General features: G+C 45.0%; 1 protein-coding gene across 1 annotated transcript in view; it reads right to left on the reverse strand.

The window, feature by feature from the left end:
• The window catches only part of NID1 (nidogen 1), a 75,607-nt gene that overhangs the window by 46,265 nt on the left and 5,716 nt on the right, over positions 1-23,626 (reverse strand). The window contains exons 2-5 of the mRNA XM_062210656.1: positions 11,459-11,758; positions 8,557-8,783; positions 5,645-6,030; positions 3,368-3,517 (exon numbers count right to left, since the gene is read on the reverse strand). Coding sequence (XP_062066640.1) covers positions 3,368-3,517; positions 5,645-6,030; positions 8,557-8,783; positions 11,459-11,758 — 1,063 coding nt within the window. The remainder of the gene's footprint in view (positions 1-3,367; positions 3,518-5,644; positions 6,031-8,556; positions 8,784-11,458; positions 11,759-23,626) is intronic.

Raw genomic sequence — 23,626 nt, forward strand, 5'->3', positions numbered from 1 at the left:
ACTGTTCTGCTTAGAAAGCTGGGAATGATGTAACCGGACCAGGTATGGCAAATCTAAAAGCTTTCTTAAGGATCAGGCATGTTGTGGTGCAGCAGGCTAAGCTGCCATTTGAGACCTGCACCCCATACTGGAGTGCCTGTTTGGCCCCTGGCTACCCTGCTTCTGATCCAGCTTCCTGCTGATGTGCACCCCTGCAGGCGGCGATGATAGCTTGAGAGCTTGGGGCCATGCTGGTGGGAGACCTGGAGGCAGTTCTGGGTTTCTGGCTTCCATTTGGTTCCCATCCAGCTGCTGTTGGCTTGCAGGGAATAAAACAGCAGATCAAAGATTTGTTTCTCTCTTCCTTTCAAATAAAGTGAAAATAAATAAATAAAAACTTTTAAAAAGCTTTCTCAATAAACTGACACACAGCATATCTATATAGGATTCATGCTTAAAAATTACATTCATAATGTTAGCATGTACCTGGGGAAAACTGCTTACCGCAATAACGCAAGGCAATACAGTGAATGGTCCTTTTCTGTCACACGCATCTCTATAATGTTTACTTATAATTTAATATACTGATTCTTGTCTAATCAGGAGAAAATAAGACCTAGAGAAATTAAGTTGCTCTTGTTATATGACCCAGCCATTCTAATTCCAAGGAATACACCCAAGAGCATGGAACACATAAATCCACACAAAAACTTGTACACGTATGTTCTTAGCAGCATTATTCATAATAACTAAAAAGGGAATTAACCCAAGTACTCATCAACTGATGAATGGATAAACAAAATATGGAATACCTACCCATAGGGAAATTATTCCATTAGAAGAAAGAATGAAATACTGATACATGCTAAAACATGGATGGATTCTGAAAACAACATGCCAAGTGAAAGAAGCCAGATGCACAAGGTTACATGTGGCAGGATTCCATTTACATGAAATGTCTAGAACAGGAAAAGCGGTAGTGCCAGAGAGTAGATGAGAAGTTGACAGGGGCTGGGGAATTTGAGGGAATGAAGAGTGACTGCGAATGAGCACAATGCTTCCTTTGGGGTGATGAAATGAAATTCATGAATTCGAGATTCGGAGGTGGTAGTTACATAACCTGATGAATATATCAAAACCACATACCTGTATACTTTAAAAAGTCACGACACTGGTTAAGATGCCACCTCCCATATCGGAGTCCGACTCTGGCTCTTGACTACTGCTTCCTGATAAAGCTGTGATGGTTCAAGCAATTGGGTTCCTACCACCCACGGGGGAGACTTGGATTAAGTTCCCAGCTCTTGGCTTCAGTCTGGCTCAGCCCTAACCATTGTGGGCATTGTGGGCATTTTGTGTAAATGTACAGTTCTTTCTCTCTGTTTGTCTCTCAAATAAATTTTTTTTAAAAATTAAGGTAAGTGAATTATATCTCAAAAAAGCAAAAGGCAAAGAAAGCAGTAAAATAAAGGTCACCTTGGATGACTTAGGTTTGCTGTAGAATTTAATTCTGTTGATGATCATGTATCTTATTTATCTTCCTAGATTACAAATATACTAGCAGCATAATTTTCATACCCAGATCCCTCACTTATTCTTGGAAGTCTTCCTCACTTAGTAAGTTCTTGGAAAATTTTATCGAATAACCCTAGACAGGTGGGCTTGTACCTGAGGGTCACTCAGGTCTTGCTGACCTTTTGCATCTTCCAGAAACTTAGCCCTGTTTATGGGGCTGCTGACAGGCCAGGATACATTCAACCCAGAGAAACCCTGCGTGCACACTGTGTCATTACACTTGGGAATGCTGTGAAGTTAGCAAGTTAATAGCACAAAAATGCATCCTGGGAACCATTGCAGAAACAAACAGGAACGCCAAGTTCGGGAAACCAAACAAAAATTTTCCACCAAACCTTGAACTAGGAAAAAAAATTTTAAATATCAAGAATCCAACAAATATTTAAACCACAGAACAATTAAAGCGTATAGATACAAAGCCAAATATGTGGTTGAACAGTTTGTTGCATCTGAGCTAACCGCCAAACACAAACTGTTCAGCTTTTGAGCTCTTTTATTTGGCGTGCAAAGAGGTAAAAGGTTGCTCCTTGAGAAGAAGATTTCGCTGTGGATTCTGGAAGGTTTGCACAGGGTGGGAGAAGTAGAGAAAGCTGAGCCTCAAACAAAGATGCAAAGGCCCATGTTCCCATGGGCGATGTGGTTTGGAACAGAAAACACTTTAAACATGTTGAAAACATCCCCCAGATATGAGAAGCGTGCTAAATTTTTTTTTCATTACAAAAGGAAGTATTAAAAAATACTCACTTTATCTGATTGTAACCTAGAAGGAAACAAGTTTTTGTTTTTAGCAAATTAAACTGATAATGACTTAACTATAGCTCTGGCAGGGGAAATCTCAAAATCAGGACACATTCCTCCAATGGAGTTTGATTTAGTTACATTTGCAAAGCAATGGAAGTTCCCCCATGAAATACACAGGAAGAGTGACTTGTGATGCATCAGACAACTTTCTGCATATGAAGGGGCAAATGTCCAATATAGTGGGGTTTGGGGTTTTTTATTTGTTTTTTCTTCTGGTATGTGGTTCTGACCTCCCACAGGAAACCGTAACCAAGGCCCTGTATACTTGTACAGAAAGGATTCTTCTGACCTGCTGAGAACATGAAATCTGGTGTTTCACAATTATCTATCTGTTTTTATTTGAAAGGCAGAAGGGGAGAGAAGGGGAGGGAGAGGGGAGGGGGAGGGGAAGGGAGGGAGAGAGGTGAAGAGAGAAGGAAAGGGAGGGGGAGGGAGGGAGAGGGAGGGAGAGGGAGGGAGAGGGAGAGGGGAGAGAGTGAGAGACTGAGTTAGATTCCATCCAGTGCCTGGCTCTTTCAAATGCTTGCAACAGCTTAGATTGAGCCAGGCTGAAGATGGAATTGGGAATCCCATCTGGGTCTCCCATGTGGATGGCAGGAACCCAAGTACTTGAGACATCACCTGCTGTTTCCCTGGGGTTTATATCAGCAGGAAGCTGGAATCAATGGAGGCAGGACTTGAACCCAGGCTCTCTGAGATGGGAGGCAGGCATCCCCAGGAGCATCTTAACCACTAGGCCAAAGCCCACCTAGGATGTGGTCCTTTTGAGGGCAGAGTTTAAAACTAATGTCAGCGTTCAGCTGAATCCATCTTGGAGTTAGCCCCACAATGGGTCTGGTACGGTCTACCACATCCATCCTCTGATTTCAGGGGCCCAAGGAAAGAGAAACAGAAGGGGAGACTGGTATACACCTGACCCACAGCCTTCTGGGAACCAGAGGATGGAACATCTCTGTCTCTCTCGAAATTAATGGCTCCACGTCTACAGATCGAACATACACAAGAAAATTACCTTCTGCAACACACTGCTTGCCATTCCCCGTGTAGCCAGCGACGCAGCTGCAGCAGAAGCCGGTGGCGTAGTCCCTGCACTCAGCGTGCACCGAGCACTGGTGTCTGTTGTGGGCACACGTCTGGCGGGAGTCTGTGTTGTAGCTGAAAACTGTTACCGAAACACAATGACACACCTGTGAGCACTCTGGTGGCTCTGGGCCAGCTGGCTTCCTCACCTGGGTGCCTTTGAGCTCTGCAGGAAGTCACCTCAGTTAGGCAAGCCAAGGACCCAGAATCACCACAGCGGACTGAAGTCTACTGCATGGAACCACTTAGCTGCTAATGGGGCTCCACTACTCAAACCACAGAGGCAAACAGGTCTAAAGGGAGTTGAGAAATCACAAGGAAGAACTATTAAAAACTGCTGCAACCCAGTGACCTTGGTGAGTGTCTGCCAACAACAGTCTTAAGGTGATGTTCCTGTTATACAGTCAGAAAGTCCAGCTTCCTGCATTGGGGAAGGGGGGAAGGCAGGACCTTAAAATATATTTTTAATGATTTCTTTAGTGAAAAAACATAAAATCTGCCATTTTAACAACCTGACACTTTATTAAATGCCTCCTCTTTTCCCCAAGGCAAGCTCTAATATTCAACAAAGAGCATGTCTCCCTATTTTAAGTTTCCCTCTCAGGTTCACTTACTAAAACCATAAAATGCTCATGAGACTTAATAATCCAGAGCAAACTAATCCGGGTTGAAGCGGAAAAGCGTTAAGTGGAGTGGATTTGAGAGAGAAGAGTGATCCCATGTGTAACCTGGCTATGGAAAGTGAAGAGACAAGTGCACTTCAGGCCCAGGTAGATGCTATTAGCCTCACACACACAGAAAGGAACTCCCAGTGTGCGTTAAGAGGCCTGTGGAGCTGGGAACGCTTAGAACCAAGTACGTGTGACACTACTGATTGCATAAGCCCCAGCAGTGGGCCCAGCCTTCAGTGGGTCTACTGTGGCCCATGGATCTGTGAGTGACGATTCAACTAACACTGGCGACAGAAGAGCCCACTGTCCAATAAACACCATGAAAGAACTTGGACAAAGGGACAGAAGAACATTTGTCTCAGGCATATTTGGGCTCAAATCTAGGCTTTTCTCAGTTTGAACAATAGCACCATTAAGTTGTTAGGGCTAGATACGGTCTATTTAACTGTGAATAGCTTCACAGATGAGAATTTCGGAGATCTCTATGGAAGGGTGGAACGGGATAGGACTCAAAACTCAGCATCTGCAAGTAAACACATCCAACACATCTGGGGGAGATCACTCTGAAACCCATGGCTGAATGCTGACAGACACCAGCATCATCCCAGGATACAGGGTGTGTGATGTAAACCTTGCCCCTGTCCTGCCACCAAACGGTGAGTTCTCAGGAGTGAGCGAGCACGCCACACAGGAAAGCACCGCATCTTGTCCCTTGGATACTCAATAAGAATAAGCACCTATGACTACTGCTGAGACAGAACACAGGGTAAAAAGTGAGTGAATAATGTGGAATGGACTGGGGTCTTGTGATTAACTTCCCAGGAAAACCAACAGAGTCATGGTTAACCTAGTTAAAAATCTGCACCATTCCATTAACATGATTCTTATGGAATTATACGTCACCTTAAAAGAGAAAAAAATAATGAACACAGTTTAGCTTGAACATCTCTTCTAAGACCAATTAAAGCATGCTAGGTTTCAAACAATATGGTATGCTGTTCCCCATTAGAAGAGATCTTTAAGAAAAAGGAAACTGCTTATTTTCTATTTTTGAGACTTTGCAAACAAACTCTGAAACAGAGCTGGGCCTGGGAGGAAAAATAATCAACCATTCTAATTCCAAAACCAAGAGGAAATAAATGTCAAAGATAAGCCGCATAAAAAGCCAAAAGAATTTCTAAAGTGTTGTTTCAGGTGGGTGAATGCATTTCTGATCTCAGAAGTCTGGAATAAGAAAATCTGACTTCTAGAACAATTCTAAAGCATGATCCTCTTCAAAGCAGACAGAATGGAAAACAAGGAAACTGGAAAGAGGACACACGTTAACAGTCTCCATAACCACAGGTCTCCTCCCACACGGTCACTGGGTTTGTCTGAAGTCGTCGACTGACACACCAATCTCTAGCTATGGGAGATCAGCCTCCACTTCCCAAGTTCTCATCCTTACAAGCCACCATACAATGCATCCAGCTGCCGCCCCTCCAGCTCCTGTCTGAAAGCCCAGTGCCCAAGCACCTTACCAACACCAACGGTCTTACCAACTCCTGTTTCCTCAACTTCATCCACGTCTATGACCTGTGGGTGCTGCTGGGGAAACTTCTCCACTGGCAGCTGGAAAGACCTGGTTCTCTCCGTGGGGGATCCAGGGGATCTCTCGGTAGCCACGTGGCGTGGGGAGAGGACACTGGGCATGCTGGATGTGTCAGTGTCACCCCTTCTCGGAGTCCCATAAGGGAAGGATTGGGTGCTAGCATCCGCCAGGCCCAGATGGGCTGTCACTAGGTCATAATCTTCATCTTCTTCCTCATCGTACTCTGCTCCATCGCTGGGTTCAAGGTTCACATCTGCAGGTACCACGCCATTGGCTGTGGCTGGGCTCCCAATCTCAAACACCCAGACACCCTTCCGCCCAGAGTTGCTGCTCCTAGGGGGAAGGACAGACCTTTTTTTTGCAAACAGGCCAGCAGCCACAGCCTCCATTAACCAAGATAAAGTCAGCTCTAGGGATCCTTGCTGATCTGAAAGCCATCACCTGCTTCCACCTGTAGCAGGAGCTGGAGGGTGGGAAAGCAGAAGCTGGCCCAGGGCTATTTGGTGAAGCAGTGTCCAAATGGGCACAACACTAGCAAAGGTTCACCTGAAGCCCCTCCAGCGTCACCGTCAGGACTTAAAATGCAACTTATACTAATCACTGGTTATGTGCCCTACTTTGTGAGCTAAGGCAGCTCGTGGGACTAAGGGTGGCTTTGGAACTGAAGTCATTCATTTCCTCCACTATTCTCTTTCCATGACATGGTGTGATATAACAGAAAATACATTGATCTTTGTCCCTGGATCCTGACACAAGGACTCCTTAAACCCTTGGAATCTGCGAAGTGATAAGAGTGGTTTCTGTATACTAATAAGTCGGCTGGTGGCTGGAAGGCCCTAGACAGCTTCAAGAAAGAGGCTGGTGGACATAGAGACCAAGTCAGGATTAGAAAGTTGCTAGGTTCAATGCCTCCACCCCCCACCTCCAAGGAGGACAGAGGGGCTGAATGGAGATCGAGGTGCTCACCAATGGCCAAGGATTTAATCAGCCATGCCAGGTAACGAGGCCGCCATAAAACACCCTAAATGGCAAGGTCTGCAGAATTGCTGGGATGGTGAACACATGGAGGTGCTAAGAGGGTTCTGTCTCAGGAGCTGACGTGGAAGCTCCACCCTCCCTCCCCCTATACCTTGCCCTAGGCATCCTGTCATTGGCTGTTCCCAAGTTTCATCCTTTATAATAGACTGGCAATAGTATGTGGTGTACTTTCCTGGGTTCTGTGAGCTGTATTGGCAGATTATCCAATAGGAGGACTGGTCATGGAAACCTCTGGTTTGCACCTGGTTAGTCAGAAGCACTCTAACTGCAGAGCTTGCAACTGGCCCCTGAAATGGAGACAGTCTTGTGGGACTTCATCTGTGGGGTTTGTACCAACTCCAAGAAGTCAGTGCCAGAACTGACTGAGCGGTTCGCCACCCAGCTGACTTTGAGAGAACGGGCGAATTTGTTGGTGTGGGCATAAAAGCCCACATACTTGATGTAGGAAGTGCTGCAAGTGACCAGTGCAGACATGGTTTATTAGAAATCCCAACTCCATGGGCTGTGGACTCTTGGTAGGTCTGTTTACCTTATTGTGATTAAATAGTGTGGTGAAAAGCAAATTATGAAGCCAAAAAATTTAACTGTAAAATAGAATAACCCTCTTCTCTACTTCTTGCTTCACCATTTTTACTGTTCTTATGGATGTATGATGGAAGTGTTCCTGTATAACTGGAAGTTATATAAAATGATCAGGTTACTCAGTGGGAGGTGTTGAGCCAAAGCCTCGAGTGGGCTAGGAGATGAGAAGTCAAGATTCCTGAAAAATAGGATTTCTAGTCAATCTGTCTTTCGAGAACTCATTGAAAGGTAATGGGATATGGGAACTTGCACCAGTTCATCAGAGCAAACTACTAAATGTTTAGGATATTTGAAAGCCAGTTATTAAACATAGTCATGGCAAAAACTTAAAATATATTTTAAAGGTGAGACATAACTTAAAATTCACCATGTCCTAATTATTTTACTAGTATCCATGTTCTTGAAGTGAAGTCTATCTTATCTTTATAGAGGGATTACATACACTGGGGCATTTTTTTTCTCTATTTTTCATTTAGTGACAAGATATAAGCTGCTTAAAATTGGCCATAGTAGGAGAATTCACACTTCAGAAATAGGCAAATGCTATAAATCAGGGCTCCATAAAAGCAGTCGTTAAGCAATTATCAGCACATTAATACATAAATGACAGAGGAACCTTAGGCCAGTTTCAGGATATGAAATTGGGAGGTAAGGCTGAATTCCTTGTTTTGTAAAAACAGAGAGGAAAGATTTTAATTTAAAAAACCTAGTCTTGGCTTTTCTCCTTTTGATAAATTCTACAAAATAGGCTGTGAACACTGTTTCATTGAACATAGGTCAACATTATAAAGATGTCTCCCTTAGTCAATGTAGGGTGAAAATGGTTTTCTCAGGCTTGGGTTCATAGCAAGAGACAGAGTTTAATAAAGAAATATATATAAAATTCTTTATATGTATATATAAAGGTTATTTTATATATGTGTGTGTGAGTGTGTGTGTGTATATATATATATATATAGAGAGAGAGAGAGACAGACAGACAGACACTGGTTCAAACTGTTTTAAATGAGGATATCTAAGAAATAGAATATCTGTTCATTCTAAGAGTATATTCCCTTAAACTCATCAGAAAAACAGTACCTCACATTATAAAAACTATATGCAAAATTAAAATCCATAGGAACACTTAAATCATGATCTATAATGTCCATTATACTACCTTTGATAAGACAATAAAGAATAATAGCATTATTAAGGGAAGAATCTACTGAAAAAAAAAAAAAAACAAAGAGAGCATACTTGGCCAAATTTTCAATTGATTCTCTGTCATTAGCAAATACGTTGAATGCTCCGTCGCTCTTCCATATGAATCCCACTAAACCTTGACTGAATGCAACAATTGCGGGAACTTGGTTCTCATCCTTCTTGGAGAAGGCCGTAGAGAACTGCAGGCCATCTTCAGGATAAAGGAAAATGGCATAGGAGCTGGAATCGGAGGAGGCCAGAACAGCCTGGAACGTGTTTCTCTGTGAAGATGAGTTACAAGTCAATTACTAATGAAAATATCTGCAGATTTTAAGCTGTGCTACACACCAGACTACCTACTAAAAGTACCATAGAGACACAACAATAGTCTCACCCTATTCTAAAAGTAGTACTTATTCAGCAAGGCCCACGTGTTTGAGGACAGCTCCATTGAAATATCTCTAAGGCTATGTCAACATGAAATTTCCTGATTAATCAATGAAAATCCTCTGTAAAACTGTGACTCTATGATTAACCAAAATAATACAGATGGTTCCTCCCATGGGTGGAGAAACTTTTTGTTGCCCAGAGCCACGTGGATATTTACAGCATCATTCACGGGTCATACAAAGTTAGCAACTTAAAAATTAGCTGCTAGACACTTACTGAACTTCTTGCAGTTGCCTTGACAAGGCCAGAGCAAATGCTTCTGTGAGCCCTACATGGCCCATCAGCTGGACACGCCCCACTCTGCTAGATGCTGCCTAAGTCTCATACAACTCAGAAAATTCTTACCTATAGAATTTGTTTCCATGGCCATTCAACACATTTACCATGAAGCAAATATTTACTGAGCACAACCACAATTAAGTAGAAAAAAACATGACTTCTAGGAGGAAACAGACCTAAATCCACACCTTCGCTCTGCTCATTATTGGTTGTGTGACCTTGGGTATTTTACTGAGCTCTCTACTCCTCAGTTTTTGCCTCTTTAAAATAGAGATAAAACTACCTACTTCCTAGAAATGTTAGGAAGACTATGAGAAGTAACACGTGAAGGGCCAGGCACCAAGAAGTATTCTTTAAATGGCACCACCTTGCTAGGCAGCATGCATTGCCCTGAGTTCTGCAGAAATGAAGAATAAAGACACATGGCCCCTGCACTGGGGGACCTACGGTCAGGGACGGAAGACTGACATGTGATCAAGACTACAGAGTGCACAACGTGGGGACAGAGTCTGCAGCAGAGCTATGTGCAAAGTGCTATCGGAGCCTCAGAAGTGTGTGTCTGACTCTGGATGGAATGGGAGAGGGCGAGGCTGAAGTTGGTCCGGCCCTCACTGAAGGGCTGAGTATGAAGGAACAAACAGGAGTTTGCCACTTGTAGGGGTCAGGGGGACGACTTCCGAAGCAGAATGGACGGCAAGTGCAAGACACTGCAGGCTAAAAACAAAGGGGCACCAACAGGGAATTGCAAATAATTCTATATGCTGCTGAAAAAATGCAGAAGTTGAATCTTTACTTAATATATACTGAATTGATCTTCTGTATATAAAGATAATTGAAAATGAATCTTGATGTGAATGGAATGGGAGAGGGAGCAGCAGATGGGAGGATTGTGGGTGGGAGGGAAGTTATGGGGGGGAAAAAGCCACTGTAATCCAAAAGCTGTACTTTGGAAATTTATATTTATTAAATAAAAGTTTAAAAAAAAGAATTAGAAAAATACAGAAGTGGAACACACAAAGTCCCTCCCCCCATACACACAAGGGCTTAGTACCAAGGGGTTGGACATTCATTACCAAAAAGGTTGTTCAAGAGATTTTAAGCAGTTTTCCAAGTACAGCACTCAGCCAGATAACAGTGGGCAAAACAAAACATGTGACACTGGTCATCATAGACCTTCTTGAAGTGTGTTCTGTGGGATGGGACATGTCCTGCTTCTAGACTCAGGGGAAGGTTTTAGCATTTGCCAGACTAATATGGCCAGGGGGGACTTTTCCCTAGGGGCTACCTCAGGACTGTGTTCTGTGATACACACTTTGGGGAGCTACCAGCCTGGAGCATCCTCCATTCATGTGCAGTGTTTTGGGATCATTCAAGTTTCTCTATACTCTGTATGCTGAAAAAATTCATGCTTGAGAAAAATTGTCTTCCCAAGGAAAGATTGAGTTCGGTCCTTAAAAAGCCACATCAGGTCTAGTGATGGCATCCTGACCTACCCAAATACAGTCACACACCCACCACTTGACAAGGATACTTTTTAGTAAATGCCTCAGGTGACTGTGTCACTGTGCAAACATCACAGAATACACTTACACAAATCAACAGCCACAATGGCACCAGGGACTTACATTCCCAGGGAGAGCGCTGTACCTTCGGTCTGTTGTTGACTGAAACACTGCTATATGGAATATGATGGCACTCCTTTCTTCAAGGGCAAGTCCAACCTCTACAGCCTGGTCTCTCAAGCCTTTGCTGATTACAGTACCCCAGAGATGCTCACCCCTGGGTTATGTTAATACATAATGCAAATCTGTTCTTGTCTCTCTAACTAGGCCTGAGGTCTTATCTTTATTTCTCTACTCATTTGGGATTACTTTTTTTTAACCTATCAATTGATATTAATAATCTCTCTATTTACTTAGAGACTATCTCTCTAGTATCTTCCATCTCAAGTGAGGACAGTCAAGAGATGCCCTTTATTAACCCTATTCTGACCTATTAACTCTTCATGCAGAATTGGTTTTCTTTCCATCTGATCATCACTGAAACAGATTTCTACAGCCTTGCCAAAAGCTTTTGGAAGTTTTAGACCTGCGATAGCCAGCCTGCTAGATTCTGCTTTGGGTCTCCTGTGTTTATCAATAACACAGGCATAAGAATACTTCAAACCAAAAGAACAAAGAGCACAACGTGTCAGACAACTGGAGCTCCTACCTGGGCAGGTGCTTACCTTGCCTTCTTGGATAGGGTCCTGGTTAGGCCCTTGGTAAGCAGCCACAGATTCCCAAGTGACAACCACCACGCTGCTGGGTTGGAAAGAGACCTCTGGGAACCCTCTCTGGACACATTCTGCTGCCAGCTGCAAGATGGAGGGAGACAAGTCTTCTCGATAATAAACCTTCCCGAGGCCATCGCTCGTGTCCAAGTCCGCCAGGAAAGGTGCGACCGCGCCGAAGCTCGGTGGGAAGAGCCCGGGATGGGATTCCTTGGCCGGGGGTTCGCTCATGGCAATGATGCCATTTGTGGTGACCTGTACAAAACCAAGTATGGTTAAAAGCAAGGCAGAAAGGACTCCTTCCCCAGAGGGACTGAGCACCCAGCTGCAGGGTGCTGCCACAGACACCCACAGTATGGGAAATACAGTAGAATCAGAACAGCAAGAGCCTACATTGCAAATCCAGCTTTCGTTTTCTAGGCAAGAGGGGCTGGTTGAAGGAGCACGGGCAAGAACTGCAGGGCAGCCTGATTCTGCCACATGCCAGTCGCGGGACCTCAAGTGAGTGTCTTGGGATCACCTCTCAGGTTTCCTCACGTGTGCCCTCCTAAGCTCAAGTAAGAAGATGGGAACAAGAGTGCTTCATTTACTGCATGCATTATTCAAACATAAGTCACTATAACAGCCTGAACTCATTTACTCTTTAAGTGGAATAAATTGTAACTCCATACCAGCACTGTGTTAAGAGCTTAGGGCACAAAAACAGGTAAGATCCAGTTCTTGTCTTCAAGGAACCCATAATCCAGATGAGGAAAAGGACTAACAAAGATGATGATAAAACAAAGCATCAGGAAATAAATCCGGGCTGGCACTGTGGCTCAGCTGGTGAAGCATCCATCTGTGATGCTGGGATCTCATACAGGTGCCCCTTAAATTCCCTGCTACTCCACTTCCAATCCAGCTCCTTGCTAATGAACCAGGAAAATTAGCAGAGGATGGCCCAAGTACTTGGGCCTCTGCACCCAGATGAGAGACCTGGATGGAGTTCCAGGCTCCTGGCTTCAGCCTGGCCATTGCGATGATTTGAGGGATGACCTCTCTGTCTGTTTCTCTCTCACTCTCTCTCTCTCTGGCTCTGCCCTTCAAATAAAGGGCAAGATTTATTTATCTTTCAAATAAAGATAAATAAATCTAAATATATATAAATAAATATAAATGGGGCACTAAAGTCTCACTAATTGTTTTGGATAGTTTAATGTGTTAGAATAATAGTTAATGTTCATTAACTATTTGCCAAGTTCCAGATGTCTTACTAAGATTTAATCCTCAAGGCTGGTGCTGTGGTGTGGTGGGTGAGGCTGTTGCCTGCAGTGGCAGCATCCCATATGGGCTGCTCTATTTCTGATCCAGCTCTCTGCTATGGTCTTGGAAAGTAGTGGAGGATGGACCATGTGCTTGGGCCCCTGCACTCCTGTGGCAGGCCCAGAAGAGGCTCTTGGCTCCTGGCTCCTGGTTTTGGATTGGCCAAGCTCTGGCCATTGCAGCCATTTGGGGAGTGGACCAGTGGAGGGAAGACCGACCTCTCTCTCTCTCTCTCTCCCTGCCTCTCTGTAACTCTGTCCTTCAAATAAATGAATAAATATTTTTAAAAAATAGATTTAATCCTCAGAAGTACCCCAGGGGACTAGGGACTGCCAATATACCTATTTTTCTGATAGGGGGATTAGGTTAATCAGTCAATCTGCCCAAACTCACTTAGTAAAAAGTGGTGACACTGGGATTGGAACCCAGGGAGCTTGACCCCAAAGTTGGCTCTCTTCCTACTTGGACAGCCTTCTGGAAATCAGCAATAACTGCCTGCAAAAAGGTGCCATTATTCTTACTCAGAGAAAACCCACACTTCTTGGGGAAAATAGGCTACTGAGGGATGGTGGCAAACAGCCCCATGGCAGAGGGGGCCCTGGGTCTGCTTCGAGTTTGTGCTAAAGAGTGATGCTTGACAGCCGGCGCCGCGGCTCACTAGGCTAATCCTCCGCCTTGCGGCGCCGGCACACCGGGTTCTAGTCCCAGTCGGGGCGCCGGATTCTGTCCCAGCTGCCCCTCTTCCAGGCCAGCTCTCTGCTGTGGCCAGGGAGTGCAGTGGAGGATGGCTCAAGTGCTTGGGCCCTGCACCCCATGGGAGACCAGGAGAGGCACCTGGCGCTTGCCATCGGATCAGTGTGATGCGCCGGCCACAGCACACCAGCTGCGGTGGCCATTGGAGGGTGAACCAACGGCAAAAGGAAGACCTTTCTCTCTGTCTCTCTCTCTCACTGTCCACTCTGCCTGTCACAAAAAAAAAAAGAGTGATGCTTGACACGCATCCCCTTTTTTGTTACTGTGCAATCCATTGACAACACAGAATTCCAACCCAATGATCCTTATACTTACAGAATCTGAAGTGCAAGAAAAAAACTATGTCCCAATGAAGTGGGAGCAATTTGGCAAATGGTGCCTGATACTGTCCTTTAAAAGGCTGCAGCCTGGAAACACAAGGATCTAAAACAGTGACTCTCCACTGAGTTGTTCTGGAATTGATTAAAATGCCTGTGGGTTTTCCAGCCCAATTATTGTACCCCTCCCCCTCCTGCAGCCTCATCCCTTCAGTCACTTCACACCTCATTACCCGAGGACAGGACAGGGGACCTCTGGTGACTGCTCAAGAGAACCTGGCAAAAAGGGTCAAGGAAGTAGAGCCTTTTGGTGCACAGGTAGAGAAAGCAAAGAGAGCTTTGGGAGTCACAGGTGTATTTAACAAAACCTCTTTTGCCCCAACTTCATGGGCTGTTAACTGTTTAGGTGACAGATTTTCCCTCATCACCTGGCACCAGCAAGCCTTCCCTGGAACACACCGACAGGCTGCAGAGAAGGTAGGGAGGCCAGGAGCTTCACCCAGCTGGTCTCTCCATGCCAAACATCTCCCAGCACAAACATCCCAACGGGGCTGGCGTGTGGGAGCGTGGGAACGGCTTACTTTCTCAAGCCACCGGAGTTGGCAGTGAGCAGCTGCTGGTGGGAAGCAATCACACGGAGGCCACAGACGACTGGGTCTCAAAAAGCCGTTTGCCAGTGACACTTAAATCAGCCCAGCAATTCTGAAAACACCCTCAGTGGCTCTTATCCTTTGGGATCTGGGTACCATAATGTTTGTGTTTTCCCAGGGAAGGCCTTAGGAACCAAATTTTTCAGACCGGCATCATGAAGTACCACCCATGCTTTGGACAACACGCAACCCTCAGGAGTAGTTAGCATTGCTGCGAAATACTTTTCAGCCAGTTTCACTAAACACTCACTTGGTTGTCTGTGGTCACGAAGATGACTTCAAAGATAAATGAAGTATGCAGAATAGGCAACAGTTTCACTGGATTCTTAGCTTTAAACTTTTCCCCCCACAACCTTGCCCCTCCCCCCACCCCAATATACCAAATAATGGCACAACTGATGAACAATATCCCCTCACATTTGGGTTTGAGATTTATTTTACAAAGTCTTTCAAGTTCACAATGCTCCTGATGAGCCTTGTTCCTGTTCTCCATCTTTTGAAAGTGGCATTGGTCAGGCCGGCACTGTGGTATAGCAGCAGTAAAGCCACTGCCTGTGGCACTGGTATCCCATATGGGCACTGATTCAAGTTCCAACTATTCCACTTCTGAACCAACTCCCTGCTAATGTGTCTGGGAAAGCAGCAGAAGATGGCCCAAGTCCTTGGGTCCCTGCACCCATGTGGGAGACCTGGAAGAAGCTTCTGGCTCCTGGCTCAAGCCATTGCAGCCATCTTGGCACCAAATCAGCAGATGGAAGATCCCTCCCTGTGGTCCTCCCACCCCACCCCGTTTCTCTCTGTGTAACTCTGCCTTTCAAATAAATAAATGAAGAAAGAAAGAAAGAAATTGTCATTGGTCAATTCAATAGTCAAACGGAGAGGAAGCACAAAGGGAAAGACCAAGAGGCAGGAGACACAGACCCAGGCACAATCCCCAAGGGGACTGGGCTGGGAAGCCCCATAGGGCGAGCATTTGGCCTAGAGGTTAAGACTCTGGTTATGGACACCTACCTTCCATATCAGAGTTCCTGGGTTCAATGCCCAGCTCTGGCTCCTGACTCCAGCTTCGTGCTAAGGCAGTCCCTGGGAGCAGCAGTGATGGCTCAAGGGACCGGGTTCCTGCCACCCACAGGAGACACCTAGATTTTTAATATTTGACAAAGTTGCCAAGAACATCCAATGGGCAAAGGAAGGTTTCTTCAATAATCAATGCTCTGGGGCTGACATTGTGGTGTAGTGGGTAAAGCTGCCACCGGCAGTGCCAGCAGCCCATATGGGCACCAGTTCGAGTCCCAGCTGCTCCACCTCTGATGCAGCTCTCCACTACGGCCTGGGAAAGCAGAGGAAGATGGCCTAAGTGTTTGGGTCACTGCACCTATGTGGAAGACCTGGAAGAAGCTCCTGGCTCCTGGCTTTGGATCGGCCCAGCTCCAGCCATTGTGGCCATTTGGGGAGTGAACCAGTGGATGGAAGACCTTCCTCCCTTTCTTTCTTTCTCTTTTTCTTCTCTCTCTCTCCCTCTCTGCCTCTGTAACTCTGCCTTTCAAATAAATAATCATTTAAAAAAATAATGCTGTAAAAAGTGCATATCCCCATACAGATAAATAAAAATGGACTCCTAGTCCACAGCATCCATATGAATTACCCAAAATGGTTTAAAGACTTAAATGTGAGATCTGACACCGTGAAAATCCCAGAAGGCATGACCTCCTCGGCCCTAGTCTTGGCAATGACATTTTGGACATGACACCAAACACCGAGGCAACAAAAGCAACAACAACCAAGTGGGGCTTCGTGATTGTCTTTGCGGTCCCTCCCGCCCCAGACTTCCCCACTGCTTCCCTCTTGGCCCTGCCACTCCCCTCGCAGGGACTCTGGAGTGTCAGCTGCACGGGCCCTGCCTGACTGCGTTAATGAGCAAAAGGTGCTGGCAAAAGCAGCTTTAGTAATGAAAGTTAATGAAAAGTTACAGAGCCTAGAGGCGCCCCATGCAGTGCCTGGGGTTCAGAGAGAACCAATCATTAAACCGGAGTATTGCATAGCAGTCACCAGTGTGACATTCTGGTCATCTCATCTGTGCTAGTTTAGGAGTAACACAGATGACGGTACTAGACTTTAGCTTTTATATGAGTGTTGGTACGGCTGCAGTAGGAAAACTGTGTCCAAACTTATCACCGTATCTCACCTACTTCACAGTTACCAGCTCTTGCATCTATGGTCCACTCCACCCTGAAAACTGTTTCTTGGCTCCAACCCCTGGCAAAGACTCATTTGTCCTTGTGAAGTCTTCCTGATCTCCTAAGAGGTGTTTATCACTTGTTCCTTTACCCCTGCCCCTTGCAATTAGCATCTTCGAGTGGTGCCAGCATGTTGCTTGCTATAGATCACCCTGCAAAAGCCTCCTGGACTGAATGCAGTCCTCAGATTCCAAGAAAGCCCATCTGATTTACTGAGAGCTAATCATCATCATATATCACTGTCTTAAAGGTAACTCAAACTAAGTATTGCCCATGGGAGGTTCTGGGTGAATCTGAAAAGCAGCTAATTCCACCCTGTTCTTCAAAGTAAGTATCGCCCTAACATCTTGCTTACATTTTCAGTTGACAATGGGCAAAAGTTCCCTTGGCAAAGTTAAACTTCAGCTCAGAATGTTACTAGCGTGACTTAACGCCCTTTTACAGAACATGTCTACCCACTCACCCCAAGGAGTACAGCAGACAATACAGCCTTTCAGCCGGCTGCTTTAGGGCAGAACATGTCAATTATATCACAAAAGACCCAGGGTGAAAATGCCAAGCACCACGTGGTCAACAGCTGGAACCACTTAGGCCAATTGTTCCAACCCCAGCTGACAAGCAGAGCGGCTAACTTACAACAGAAGGGTGTTTCCCATCTCAAAACGCACTTGTGTCTCCTTTGCATCTGTGATGTGAACTTAAAGACAACACGAATTACTGTCCAAGTGCAGATACACAATACATTTAAATTTATGTTAGTGCTTCTTCTATTCGAATGCACACCAAAGAAGCGAAGCAACAGCCATCTTTCTTTGGCTGAAAGGAACCTCACCGTCCTCAGGGCAGAAAGCAGCCTGTAGTCAGGAGAAGGATCCCCCAAAACATGTGTGCGTAGAGAATGCTGCAGGCAGGCACAAATAGGAAATGAGCAGGGTTTAAGAAACACAAATAGCTGTGCTGAGAAGACAATGTAACTTGAAAAGCAGACTCCATGGGTGGGAGCAGTGGGAACATACTGGAAAGTAAATTAGAGTAAACACTGGAAACGCAGCAAACATTGACTCAGCTTCGGCTAAGCTTGAGGTCCTTTACTAAGGTTGTTTGCACTTTTAAAAATTTCATGAGACAGGCATTTAATACAACCATCCCCTCATTTCACATACATGAAACAGACAAGGACATGACAAGAAATCTAATTTAGCTACATGTCATACAGCTAACAAGTGATGGAACCAAGATTGGAAGCATATCTGCTGGAGGCTGTGACCCGTGCTCTTCCTGTTCTACTTGGCTGGGTAGTTTAGGGAAATGGGAGACAAAAGCATTGGAAGTGGCAATGTTTTATGTGAAGTCTTCATGGTTAGCAAACAGGCAGATGGAAAAAACCAAAAGTCTAAGAAAAGGGAAACCCCGAAGACTAGGCAATGGCTGAATGTGGGACGCTATCGAGGTGGAGACTGATTAACTTCACCTTAGAGCGCAGAAATGCACCTGGGACCCAATCTACTGGCACAGTACTGAACAGTCTGCAAAGCATTTTTATTCCAGCTCCCATTAAACCCAGCACAGTGAGCACTGATATCATCTTCATTCTTTGAAAAAAAAAAAAAAAGGAATTTTTCAGTTCATATCATTCGCTGAGATCAAGTGGCAGAACAAAACCCCAAGTCCATACTGCAAATGTTTTAACCCCACAGTGCCATAGAAATGGCTGACTTGGATTAAAAATAAACAAAAGGATTAGCAAATAAAGATATAGGATGGCCTAAGGATAATAGTTAGAAATGAGTCAACATTTTCACCTTAATCCAGTTAATGTTTTATGAGAGACAACCACATCAGGATGACCTGGTCCGCCTAGGACTAATCTCAGCACCTGTGGCCCTCAAGAACCACCAGGACAAAACAGAGAACCAACATACTGACATCAATCTAGCGACAAGCCATGGCACCTGCCATCTGTTTTTCAACTGTTACCACAGCTACACCTTCATGATTTCACCAGACCAGCTCCTGGGAATCCCTGTAACATTCTCATTCACTCCTCATCTATTGATAGATTAAACCTTATCTTTCCTTTATCCTCAAACATTGTCCTAGTTATTTGTTTTTTGAAGAGTCACTTATTTGAAAGGCAGAGTTGAGACAGAGAGAGAGAGAATGAATCTATTCACTGGTTTGCTCCCCAAATAGCCATGATAGCCAGGGCTCGATCAGGTCAAAGCCAAGGGCCTTGAACTCCATCCAGGTCTCCCACAAGGGTGGCAGGAGCCCACATACTTGTGCCATCATCTGCTGCCTTCCCAGATGTATTAGCAGGGAATTGGATCAGAAGCAGAGCAACCAGGACTCAAACCAGTATCCATATGGGATGCCAGCATTGCACCACTGCACCACTATGCGAGTCTGTCCTTGTTATTTTTGATTTGGCATTAAGAACAGGGTGGTTACATATGGGGAGGGAACTATGATGTTAGAAGCCAGGAAGCAAGGAAACACTGCTTTACAGTTTTTATAAATTTATTTTAACCCTTTGAATGTATTACTATTCTCCAAAATTAATTTAAAAATAAAATTCTATGTTTTCTCAATAAAAAATGTGTTTTTTAAAACAGATTTGTTTATCTGAAAAGCAGAGTTAGAGAGAGAAAGGGAGAGATCTTCCATCTGCTGGTACACTCCCCAAATAGTTGCAACAGCCAGAGCTAGGCAGGTCTGAAGCCAGGAGCTTATTCCAAGTGTCCCAGGTGGGTGTCAAGGGCCCAGGAACTTGGGCCATCCTTTGCTTCTTTCCCACACACATTAGCAGGGAACTGGATCAGAAGTGGAACAGCTGAGACTCAAACCAGTGACCATATAGGATGCCAGTGTCACAGGTGGTGGTTTTCCCCACCATGCCACAACACTAGCCCCAGAAAAAAATGTTTAACCTGTGGGTTTAACCTGAATATTTTTAAGATACAATTACCAGTTGACAGAAACTACAGGAATTGGGTAACACACTATACTATGTCACAAAGAAAACAGCTAAGTGTAGAAGATGGACTATTCTTCAGAACAGGCAATGATTCTTAAATAGGTGAATAAATCAAAAGGAAGAGACACAGCCGAGTATAATGCTCGGTCCTTTTTTGGATTCCAGTCTAAGTAAATTTTCAAGTATAAAGGGCAGCTTTGGGGAAATTCAATACAGACTGAGAATAACTTGGTAATATGAACTTATTATGAGTGATAATAGTGTAGTTATGTAGGGAATGTTCTTGATTTTTAGAACTGGACATAAAATATCTTATGATGAAATATCCTGAAGATTGTACTTGAGACACGACAGCAAAGGGAAACTAATCAAACAAACATGGAAGATGTTAACACCTGTTATATTTAGGTAATGCATCTATGAGTGTTCATGACACCACTTTCTCCACTTCTGTGTGTGTGTCTGAAAACATTTACAACAAGAAAGACAGCAAAATTTACCCAAAGGCAGATAGTTAAGAAATCTGCTCTCCAGGACCTGAGAATCAAGTACTTTTACAAGCAATGCATTAGTGAGCAGTGTAATGCTACAATGTCCTTAAGGAGCTGGGTCATATTGGACATCACCTGTCACCAAGCTCTCAACACATGGCCTATAAGGCTACACAGAGAGAGGGAGGCAAGTGGCACTCAGTGTGACACATGAGGAAGACTACAGAACTAGCAGGCAGAAGACTTGAGCTCAAGGTCTAATTCTGATGCTGACTGGTTGAATTTTTTTTAAAGTTGTATTTACTTACTTCTACTCATGTGAAAGATGTGCAAAAGTGAGAGCAACAGCAAGATTCTCCATCTACTGGTTCACCCCCCCAGTGCCCACAACAGCTGGGGCTGGGCCAGGTCAAAGCCAGGAGCTCCATCCAGTCCTCCCAAGTGATGGCAGCTCCAAGTCCTTGAGCCTTCACCTGCTGCCTCCCTGGGTATGCGTTAGCAGAACGCTGGACCAGTGAGACTCGAACTTTGGCACTCTGATATGGCCCACCCCTGGGTGAATTTTGGCAAACCCCTTAGCTGTGTGTGTCAGTTCCCTTCTCTGTAATATGAAGATCATTGGATCTCCCACCTGAGCTACCTCTCTAATATCTCCTAATGAGACTTTAGGAATCTCTTCATGGCTTGCTATTTTGCAGAATAAAGATTGACACTCTGGTAGCCTTATATTCAGTTAACAAGCACTTACTATGTCCCCAGACACCATCCTGAGTATTGGGAAGATAGCTGTGAATTCAACAGACAAGACGTGCCCACATGGGCTTCAGACTGTAAAGGCAGAGACAGGCAAGCAACAAGTAACCGTAGGAGCAAACCAGCTTAGGGGTTTGTCTACACTGTGATGAAAAGGGGCTAGCATGCTGCTGAAGAGGCTTGCTGTGGGCAGTGGCCTGATGAAGGTACAGCCCTGGGGAGATAGGCTGTGCATTCCTGGCAGAGACTAGAGAAGCACCAAGACCTAGAAGGATATGCTGGCTGTGGTCTAGGCAGCTGGAGCCTGGTAAGTGTGGAGCAAGAGCAAGGTATGAGGATGGAGAGATTGGGTCATGGTAGGCTTTGGGGAGCTATGTGAGGAGTTGGGAGTATAAACACCAAGGAAAACCCCTGGATGGCTGTAGTCTGGGAGTGATGAGGTCAGAGTTACAAGGTATTGTGGGCTCCAGCACTGCTTAACTCACCAAGTTCATCTGGCTCCCCAGGTCATGTTCCCCTTGGCTTTCGATCCCTACCACAGGCCAAGTTCCTATTCTTTATACTCCAGGGGGATCTCATATGCAGCTAACCCAGACTCATCCCATAGCTCCAGCCCTGTTGGAGGAGGCTCTCCGGATCCCTCCCAGCACAGTATACCCACTCCCTGGACCTCTCAGGGTACGCATCACAAGTGCAGTGGGTAAAATCATTGTTTTAATGTCTGTCCTCCTCACTAGACCACATACTCCGTGAGAGCAGAAACCACACTGGTCTTATGTTCTATCACTAACCTCCAAAGCCTAGCACTGCACCTCTCTCTCTCTCAGATGACTAAATGATGGATCTTAGTACTGGACTGCATTTTACAAAACATGATAGTGTCCTCAGTCAGTGAGATTTACTCATCAACTAGTCGTTCAAACAAGTATCTAATGGACTTTGGAGAATCCTGCGAATTATCTTCAGTTTGTAAATAAAAAGGCCCAGAATAACAGCAGGCTGAAAAATGAGATCATTTTACCTGGATTCTAACTTGGGCAACATGACTCATCGAGTCCATTACAGCCTCCACTGGGAGTCAATCTTCTGTTACACCTTCTGTGATTCAACCAGGTTCACTGCCAGAGCACACAGCAACCTGGGCAAACCGAAAGACAGTGCCCCAGCCCCATGCTGAGGCTCAGGGCTTGGGGAGTGGAATGGGGGCTAGAAGTCACCTTCCTTTGTCACCTGGGCCGGAGCTCCTGTGCTGGGAACAGCCTTCACAGCCATGGTTGGTGGCTGTGGGTTCAACCAGCAAGTTCATAAACTTCCCTCATGCCATTTCATTTTTGTTCTTTCTAAAAGATTACCAGAGAGGGCTGGCCTTGTGGTGCAGTGGGTTAAGCTGTTGCCTGTGACTCCAGCATCCCATGAGTCCCAGCTGCTCTGTTTCCCATTCAGCTTCCTGCTGGTGCACCTGCAAGGGCAGTAGAATGCCACCTGCCACTCATGTGGAAGACTCAGATGGAGCTCCTAGTCCCTGCATTTGGCCTGGCCAACCCTGGGCCATTATAGCCATTTGGAGAGTGAACCAGTGGATAGAAGCTCTCTGTCACTCTGCCTTTCAAGTAATAAAATAAAAAAAAAAAAGTTACTAGAAATACTGACCATTATTGCCTGTTTATTTATTTGAAAGGCAGAGACAGATTGAGAGAGGCAGATCTTCCAACTACTGGTTCACTCCCCAAATGCCCTTAATAGCCAAGGATGGGCCAGGCCAGGGCCGGGAGCTAGAACTCCCCCAAATGATGGGAGGTATCCAGGCACTTAAGCCATCACCTGTGCCTATCACTGTACACATTAGCAAGAAGCTGGAGTATGGAACTAGGTTTAAAACCAAGCAATCTGATATAGGATGCAGGCATTCCAAGTGGTGTCTTAAACCCTGTGCCAGACTCCTGCCCCAAGTGTTGTAGTTCTGAGTGAACAAGTATGTGATGGTGGGGGCGGGGGGAGGAAGTGAGAGAAGGGAAGAGAGACCAGAGGCCAGTAGATGAGTCAGGACAGAGGCATATAATCTTTTTGCTACCAAGGATGTCCTTTTAGTATTTTCCCACGGCATGGAAAAACAAACTGAACTTATTAAATAACAACTCATTTATTCATGTTTATGAATCAAATCATTCTATATGCAACAAAATCATGTTCTAGAAATTCTTCTGTTGATCTATACACCCAATCAGAGCTTTCCAACCAGCATGAGGTAACCAACATTAATAAACTGAGATGATAAATCCCAAAGGGAGAACACATTGTTTATTATCCTGTTCCACTTATCATAATTTTGAAGGCCTCTCAACGGGGGAGTGCACTGGCCAAGGCACAGAGCTTTCATGTACAACATCCAGTGGCTTGGTGAGCTGTCTGATCAGTCCTAGGGTGGGGTCCAAAGTAGAGCTGGTTTTAAGGGTGGAACTAAAATGATTTACCATTCAACAAGGGAGATGATTCCATAGAGGAATCAGACCATATCACACAGGCAGTTAGGAATGAAGAGGGCACTTCGGCAGTGCCTTCTCGTGTCTGTGAACATCTGTCAGACTGAAAGCAGGAGACCAGTAGTTCGCCAAGATTTTGGTCTTAGACTCTCTCTACACTTTT

Source organism: Lepus europaeus, chromosome 14 (assembly GCF_033115175.1).
Source record: "Lepus europaeus isolate LE1 chromosome 14, mLepTim1.pri, whole genome shotgun sequence".
NCBI classification, from domain to species: Eukaryota; Metazoa; Chordata; class Mammalia; order Lagomorpha; family Leporidae; genus Lepus; species Lepus europaeus.